General features: G+C 37.3%; 1 protein-coding gene across 1 annotated transcript in view; it reads right to left on the bottom strand.

The window, feature by feature from the left end:
• Window positions 1-9,524, bottom strand: part of LOC106882389 (MAM and LDL-receptor class A domain-containing protein 1) — a 221,633-nt gene that overhangs the window by 79,570 nt on the left and 132,539 nt on the right. The window contains exons 81-85 of the mRNA XM_014933051.2: window positions 6,602-6,759; window positions 4,805-5,003; window positions 2,937-3,083; window positions 1,062-1,318; window positions 93-180 (exon numbers count right to left, since the gene is read on the bottom strand). Coding sequence (XP_014788537.2) covers window positions 93-180; window positions 1,062-1,318; window positions 2,937-3,083; window positions 4,805-5,003; window positions 6,602-6,759 — 849 coding nt within the window. The remainder of the gene's footprint in view (window positions 1-92; window positions 181-1,061; window positions 1,319-2,936; window positions 3,084-4,804; window positions 5,004-6,601; window positions 6,760-9,524) is intronic.

A 9,524-nucleotide genomic window follows, 5' to 3' on the forward strand; every position in this document is an offset into this window, starting at 1 on the left:
CACAAATTTCAGGCCTTGTGCCTATAGTAGAAACGATTACTAGTTTATAGATAAATTCCATGATGAAAGTATTTTGTAAAACAAATTTTTACCTGGATCTGAGCATTCTCCGGTTTTTGAATTGATGTCATCAACAGCAACATATGCACCATAAGTGTGTAGAACACCTTCAAAGACGACCTATAAAAAAAATAGAAATAGAGAAATCATCATCATCATCATCATCGTCATCATCATCATCATTTAACATCCGCTTTCCATGCTAGCATGGGTTGGACGATTTGACAGAGGACTGGTGAACCGGATAGTTGCACCAGGCTCCAATCTGATCTGGCAGAGTTTCTACAGCTGGATGCCCTTCCTAACGCCAACCACTCCAAGAGTGTAGTGGGTGCTTTCACATGCCACCGGCACGAGGGCCAATCTGGTGGTACTGGCAGAAGATAATTGACCAGTGAATTATATATATGTAACTATTTGGCCTTTGGGTATATGTCTGTTAGTATGTCGATAAAGCATCTTAAGTGATGCAGACTGCACTGATTGATGTGACACAACTTGATGCATGATATCCTACCACTAAGGGGCAGATGCAGGATGGGTCAAAATGATCATCGCACTGAATAAAGATTCATACTAAATTCATCTTCTGTTTCTCAGAAGATACAAGAATCTTTATTGATCAACTACACTTGTTTCGATCCATCTAACATCAATCCCTCATGGATAGGATACTGAACATCAGGTTTAGGTGTATCTCTCGGTGTAGATATGTCTCCTCAGGTGATTTCAAGCAGTAGCTTGTTAAAATAAACTCTGTTTCACAAGATTTCTTTTTGGTTTTTGTATATAGAAATGATAAATTAAGGTATACAGCTTCATTCTTCTAGAAGATCCATAAGAAATATCAGACCCCCCCCAAAAAAAAAAAAACACATACATAATACAGTAAAATAAGTATTGCAGACTACATTGTATTTGCAAGTGTTATGGGCACTGTTCCTTCTTGAGTAAACCAATATGAAAAACAGTAAAAGGAATGGTAGACTTTTAGTACTTACTTTATATTTTTGATTGGCGGGCAGTGTTACTTGAGCCTTAACCCATCTGGATCCTTGATCTGTTGTATCCAACCAGAGAGAAGCTGAGTTTTGACCATTTATTTGCTGGTAGACATTCAGGGAAGCTTTCCTGTATCCATGCATGAAGTAGTAGAATGACATGCATATATCTGAACTGCTTTTCAATGTAGGGGTTATTAACGAGGCTGTAGAGTTATTGTTTTGTCGCCAGAGATTTTCAAACACCATGTAATGACCTGCAACAATTATTATTTTCATATTCATTCATGCATGTAAATTACTGAAAAATGTGCATGCATGCGTGTGTGTATGTATGTATACATGCACGTGCGCACAAACACACAAACACACACACACACACATACACATACAGACATACACGAGTGAGTAGACAAACGAAAGAAGGGCTCTCAACACATATATTGGAAGCTACATGTAATATAGATCGAAACAGTTTGATTCAGACTCCTTGGTACTTGAAGGATTTCCAACAGCTGATAGAATAAATACTAGGCTTTCAAAGAATAAGTCCTGGGGTCGATTTGCTCGACTAAAGGTGGTGCTCCAGCATGGCCGCAGTCAAATGACTGCAAAAAGTAAAAGAGTAAAAGAGTAAAAGAGAGTCATCAATATCATCATCATTGAATGTCCATTGTCCATGCGGGCATAGGCTGGACGTTTGAACAGGGCTGGTAAGCTGAGGGGTTGCACCAGACTTTGGTCTGATTTGGCATAGTGCCTACAGCTGGATGCCCTTCCTAACACCAACCATTCCAAGAATGTAATGGGTGATTTTACATGCTACCAGCACCAGTGCCAGTTGCATGGCATCAGACGCCAGGCAAAATGCTTAGCGATATTTCGTCTGCCGTTATGTTCTGAGTTCAAATTCCACCGAGGTCGACTTTGCCTTTCATCCTTTCGGGGTCGATAAATTAAGTACCAGTTATGCACTGGGGTCGATGTAATCGACTTAACCCATTTGTCTGTCCTTGTTTGTCCCCTCTATGTTTAGCCCCTTGTGGGCAATAAAGAAATAAGTATCTGTCACAACTGCTATTTCATTTGGCTTGAGGTTTCTACACAAGCAAAGCATATTGCCAAAGGTCCCAGTCATTTGTCATTACCTATGTGAGGCCCAACACTTGAAAGGTGCTTAAAAAATAAAATGTCAAACGTTTGGCGTGTGTCTTTTGGCCCACGCTGTATACACATGAATGAAAAAAAATGTGCTCAGCACACTCAACACATTGTACAGAGTTCATATCTATAAATTAATAAATAACAATGATTTCAATCATTTTAACCATTTCATCACAAATATGGCATTTTAGATCATTGTGCAATAATAGGTGTAGGTGTGGTTGTATGGTAAGAAGTTTGCTTCCCAACCACATGGTTCTGGGTTCAGTTTCACTGTGTGGCACCTTGGGCAAGTGTCTTTTACTATAGCCTCAGGCTGACCAAAGCCTTGTAAGTGGATTTGGTAGATGGAAACTGAAAGAAGCCTGTCATATATATATATATATATAATTAATTTAATAATAGGATAAAAATCTTTTACAAGAATTTTATCAAGTAGCTAGAGTGAAAAAACTCGTAAGGGAAAAATCCATCATTATCCCTAGAATATATTTATACTGATATAAGGGCATTACTATAGAATAATAAAAAAAAGCCCGCTTCTTACGTGAATGTATAGGGATGAACAATCTTCTATGTACAAATTTAATGGCTGCAATCCAATGATTGAAACAAGTGAACGAGTAAAAGAATACATGTTATGTTGAAAAGAACACGAAAGAGAAAACGAAAAGTATTTCTCTAAAATGAGAAAAGGGAACATCCTCTTACCGTATGGCGTGCCTGAAGTATGATCCTTGCTTGGTGCATGGCTAGGATATCTTGCAACCCCTGTGTGCTTTTTCCAGCGATAGTTACCATTAGCGGGTGTAGTGAACTTACAAATTCCTGATGCTTCAAAGGTGCAATTAAGTGGGGCTAAAAACAGAAAAAAAAAAAAAAATTATTTAGAATTTATTTGATAAAAGAATTTTTAGATAAAACATAAGCATTTAATCCCTTTTTTTCTCCTCTGAATGAGAAATTACATTTTGCCAAAATGAAATGGTTACATGAAAGAGTTAAACAATGATGATGATGATGATGACAATGATAATGATGATGGTGGTGGTGCTGATAATGGTGTTGATGGTGTTGATGATGGTGACAATTTATGGTGGTCACAATGGTTATGATTATGGTGGTGATGGTGGTGGTGATAATGATGATGATGATGATGGTGGTGGTGGTGGTGGTGGTGATAATGACAAAGATGATGATGATGATGATGATCATGACGATGATGACAATGATGATCTTGATGATGATGATGATGATGATGATGGTGATGTTAATGGTGGTGATAAGGACAAAGATGATGATGATGATGATGACGATGACATTTACGATGACAACGACAATGATAATGACGATGATGACGATGATGATAATGATGATGTTAACCTATTTTAAATAGGTTAACATTATAATATATATTAAAAAGAATTTACTTTAGCACTACTTCATTCAGATTACTCTGTAGCATTCAGATTAGCATTCAGATTAGCATTCAGATTAGCATTCAGATTACTCTGTAGCATTCAGATTAGCATTCAGATTACTCTGTAGCATTCAGATTAGCATTCAGATTAGCATTCAGATTACTCTGTAGCATTCAGATTAGCATTCAGATTAGCATTCAGATTACTCTGTAGCATTCGCATTAGCATTCAGATTAGCATTCAGATTACTCTGTAGCATTCAGATTAGCATTCAGATTAGCATTCAGATTAGCATTCAGATTACTCTGTCAAATGTAATCTTTATTTATCCAAATTATTTTCAACAAATCATTTATCTTGTAGCTTTGAGATTTTGATGAGGTGAGTGTTTATTTATTTTTTTGAATGACATTGTAGGTCAGGTGTGAAAGGTTGAATCTGGCCATTTTGTGCATAAAACAAGGAAAATATTTTGGCTGGATTGACAATTGACAAGTCCATTAACCCCCTTGGGGATTGTTGGTGCACTGCAGGTATGCAGCATATCTCGGTAGAGAAAGCCTAGTGGAGCCGATCCCACTCTACGCTAAACTCATTTCTACAGCTGAATGGCCCGGAGCAATGTGAAATGAAGTGCTTTGCTCAAGAACACAACCAATCATCCGGTTCAGGAATTGAAACTACAATCTTACGATCATTAGTCCAACACTGTAACCACTAAGCCATGTACCTCCACTTGGCTCGATTAGGCCTTAGGCCAGTTTAAATGCTAAAGGATTAAAGATATATTTCAAATTCCAGACAGAATCAAAGCATCTCAGCTTCAAGAAACAAATTAGGATACTCGCTTTGTAGAATATATATATATATGTGTGTGTGTATATGTATATATCTATGTGTGTGTGTGCTTTTGTGTTTGTGTTTGTTCCACCATCACCACTTGACAACTGGTGTTGGTGTATTTTTGTCCCCGTAACTTAGCAGTTCAGCAAAAAGAGACCAATAAAGTAAGTATCAGGCTTGAAAAAAAAATAGAAAGAAATAAGTACTGCCATCGAGTCATTTGACTATAAAACCTTTCAAGGTGTTGCTCTAGCATGGCCACAATCAAATGACTGAAACAAGCAAAAGAATGAAAGTAAAAGAATTCTGTCGTACCTTCAGTTTGTTTTGTCGTAAACACTCTGATATCATCAATGGCTATATCCCCATACACAGACCAGCCAACAATCCCGACTAAAGAAATAGTAAATGGCACTTCCTGAGCAGGAATTGAAAGTTCTGCTTTGATCCAGACACGGTCGTGGGATGTTCGGTGAGACCATAGCAACTGACTTCTCTGTTGACCATCTAAAGTCTGGATAAAAGAAAAATGTATTATTATATGAGGTAGTTTTGGTGAAGCGTCGTGAAGTACAACTCGAAAGGATTTTGTTGTGTAAAGCCGGAACAATGCGAGAAGATACAAAGTAAATTGTTGTTGGCATTCCGTCGCTTACAATGTCGAGGGTTCCAGTTGATCCGATCAACGGAACAGCCTGCTCGTGGAATTAACGTGCAAGTGGCTGAGCACTCCACAGACACGTGTACCCTTAACGTAGTTCTCGGGGAGATTCAGCGTGACACAGTGTGACAAGGCTGACCCTTTGAATTACAGGCACAACAGAAACAGGAAGTAAGAATGAGAGAAAGTTGTGGTGAAAGAGTACAGCAGGATTCGCCACCATCCCCTGCCGGAGCCTCGTGGAGCTTTAGGTGTTTTCGCTCAACAAACATTCACAACGCCCTGTCTTATGACCGCGAGTTTGCTGCCCTAACCACTGGGCCATTGCGCTTCCACACAAAGTAAATTACAAACGGAAAAAGAAACTGCTACCTTGTTCTGTTTTCTTTTTCTCTTGTAATGGCAGAGAGGGAAGGAGAAAGGACAAGAGAGAGAGAGAGAGAGTGTGTGTGTATGAGTGTTGTGTGTGTGTGTGTATGCTTGTGTATGTGTGCACTGTTGTGTGTGTATAGGCATACTTGTATGACACAGCATGGACTCTGTGAGTAATTGTGTGAGAGAAAATGTGTTTGTGCATGTGTGTGCGTCTGTTGATGCATATGTGTGCATATAAAGACATTCAAGTACAGTGGCTTCACTTATTTTAAAGATAGCATAGATCAAATCACAATTTAATGACATTTCATCCTTCATTCTATTAACTCAAAAAACTAAGATTGGATGCTCTTCCTGCTGCCAACTTTGACCAGTTTTCAGGCTAGGAAATCTTCCCCTATAGCTGAACATGTTTTCACTGAAGATTAGAAATGAACGACAATATTATTTAATACTTCTATGATGTTTCGGGCAAGATTCTCCTTATCAAATATGAGGAAGAAAATAATCCAAGAGTTCAGAGAAAAGTGTTGTTGCCAGTAGGCCATGCTAATATATTGTGAATATATGCAATGTTTTGTAGCCGGATGTTTATTTAAGAAAATTATAATGAAGGCGTAGGAATGGCTGTGAGGTAAGTAGCTTGCTTACCAACCACATGGTTCCGGGTTCAGTGCCACTGCGTGGCATCTTGGGCAAGTGTCTTCTACTATAACCTCGGGCCAACCAAAGCCTTGTGAGTGGATTTGGTAGATGGAAACTGAAAGAAGCCCGTCATATATATGTATATGTATGTATGTGTGTATATGTTTGTGTGTCTGTGTTTGTCCCCCCAACATCACTTGATAACCGATGCTGGTGTGTTTACGTCCCAGTAACTTAACGGTTCGGCAAAAGAGACCGATAGAATAAGTACTAGGCTTACAAAGAATAAGTCCTGGGGTCGATTTGCTCGACTAAAGGCGGTGCTCCAGCATGACCACAGTCAACTGACTGAAACAAGTAAAAGAGTAAAAGAGTATGAATTATATTCTAAGGCATCTTGTAAAGAATAAATTAGCAGCAAGTTGTCTTACCATTGTAACATTCAGCCCTCCAATTGTTGATCCGTACATATGATAGTAGAATTCTAAAGTATAATTAATGTTTTTACTGAATGATGCAGAGGTTAGGATTGCCGTATCTCCCCTTCTACGTGGGTAGGAGGACTCAATATAAATATAGTAGCCTTTCTCTGAAAATATACAGTAAAAAGTATGCATAGTTAAAGTCATACATACATAAACACAGTGAGTCACATATACACATAAATACACATATATATATACTCATACATATATATGTATACATACACATATAAGGATATACATGCATACATACACATATATACATATATTAGTTTATGTATATATTAATATTATCTCAGTTATTAAAACTTTCGATAATTTAAATACGTTAATAGTTACCAGAAGTAGCAAAATTACACTAAAAAACAAGATATCCCAGCCGTTTTACAGGTAGAGATACCAAGTTAAAGTGATACATTTTGAGAAGATATGTTACTGACCATGTAACATCTCTGCTCGTAAGTTACATCATCATTTCGTTTTTGTCTTGCTATTACATGTTTTATTATGAACTCCCTGAAGAGAAACATATGAGGAACCCCCAACAGCTCTTTCTTCTTTGTGAAAGGGCTCTCATTTATTTTGAAACATGTGTAGGAATTAAAGGAACTTTTATTGACATGTGTTTTGCTCCATTTATTATTATTATCCATATATACATATATATATATATATATATATATATATATATATATATATATATATATATATATATTCTGTCTCTCTTTATTATGATTGACCGTTGACTGAACACTATTCAATTTTTTTTCTCCGTGTTTTTCTCCTTGTCTCCGTATTCTTTCTGTTGAAGAGCGTAGCTCGAAACGTCAAAGACTTTCCGTATTCCCGAGCGTCATACTAATATATACTTTTGTTATTTACACCACCTGTCCTCGTCTGTTGTTATTATTTGTATATTCTCCCATATATATATATATATATATATATATATATATATGATATATAATAACAACAATAATAATAAGGATTCTTAATAGAATCAGGTACTTGAAAGAATATGCAGCAGATAGGGTTGGATAAACCTGTGGTCACTACCAATGGTTGATTAAATATCCAGTAGGATATTCAGGTTGTGTACACAGAGAAGGCCAAACTTATGAGTATCAAGCACCTGGTGGGGGCTGGTCCAAAGTACACGAGTTGGTCATACGTTGTTTGGTATACTCCAGGGTGTCCAACATGTCATGAATCCCTATGGTGTATTATAAGCAAATGAATAATAACAGGCGATGGATAAATGCCAGCAAATTACAGCTGTTTCTAATGCATTTTTTAAAAGAAGAATAAGTACATGATATCACTTCAAAAAAAAGAAAAAAAAAACCGTAATCATCAGATGAAACAAAATTTCAAAACAATAGAATAACCCAAGTACACAGTGGGAACATGCGTAAAAAAATGAATAAGAAACAGCTGTAATAAGGTGACATTTATCCATTGTCTGTTATTATTCATTTGCTTATTTGATATATATATATATATGGGCAGGTAGAAGCTCTTTAACCTTGATTGGTAATCTACCTAGGAGAAGGAAATCTCCGAAATAAAACCTGTGGCCTTGGAAGTTCCTGGTTTTGTCAATTCTCTTGTCACACCGGTGAAAGTCTTCTTGGGCTAATAAGTGGGGGTAGTGCAGTGCAAGCTACACCCACTAAAAATTATTCATCTGCACAGGTATTTCCTGTACTCCAAATCTTAGTAAAACCATTCAATTGGTTGGTTGGCAGAAACCTAAAAATGCACCTGTAACTTATTTTATCAGAGATGCAATCTGTGTGGGTGTTTTTCCAATACATTGTCTGGCTTAAAAAGCCACATCAGACGCCATGAAAGGGTGAAGGTGTAGGTGCAAGAGGTGGTCAAACTCTGTGTAAGGAGTAGACAACCACCATATATATATATATAGTTAGTAGTTAATAAATCATATGGTACAGTGTACATCTGGTAATTTGCCAGTAAAGCATGTTCACTGGTTTAGTGTTTGTTGGATATGTAATTAATGAAAGAGAGACAGAAGATGGTATATACGAAAATCTTTATTGATCACTACAATCGTTTTGGTCTATTTAGTATCAATTCCTTGTGGGTGGAATACTGTGCAACTGGCTTAGTTGTATACCTCAGTGTAGATGTATCTCCTCAGGTGATTTCAAGAGGTGTCGTGTTAAAATAAACTCTGTTTCACACAGCATATTACTGCATGTTTTCTTCATATACATACATAAATATATACATCATAAATATATACATCGCCCTTGCACCCTGAATATAATTATATACATATGTATGTATGTATATCATTATTAGCTTAATGTATAAATTGTGGAGGCGCAATGGCCCAGTGGTTAGGGCAGCGGACTCGTGGTCATAGGATCGCGGTTTCGATTCCCAGACCGGGCGTTGTGAGTGTTTATTGAGCGAAAACACCTAAAGCTCCACGAGGCTCCGAAAGGGGATGGTGGCGAACCCTGCTGTACTCTCTCACCACAACTTTCTCTCACTCTTTCTTCCTGTTTCTGTTGTGCCTGTAATTCAAAGGGTCAGCCTTGTCACACTGTGTCACGCTGAATATCTCTGAAAACTATGTTAAGGGTACACGTGTCTGTGGAGTGCTCAGCCACTTGCACGTTAATTTCACAAGCAAGCTGTTCCGTTGATCAGATCAACTGGAACCCTTGATGTCGTAAGCGATGGAGTACCAACAACAACAAATGTATAAATTGCCTATAAATTTTTATAGCATGCTGACTACCTGATAAAAATCATAAATGTGATTTTTATCCTTATATTCTCTGTCTCTGTCTCTGTCTCTCTCTCTCTATATATATATGTATAAATAATATATATATAT

Source organism: Octopus bimaculoides, chromosome 7, assembly GCF_001194135.2.
Source record: "Octopus bimaculoides isolate UCB-OBI-ISO-001 chromosome 7, ASM119413v2, whole genome shotgun sequence".
Classification (NCBI taxonomy): Eukaryota; Metazoa; Mollusca; class Cephalopoda; order Octopoda; family Octopodidae; genus Octopus; species Octopus bimaculoides.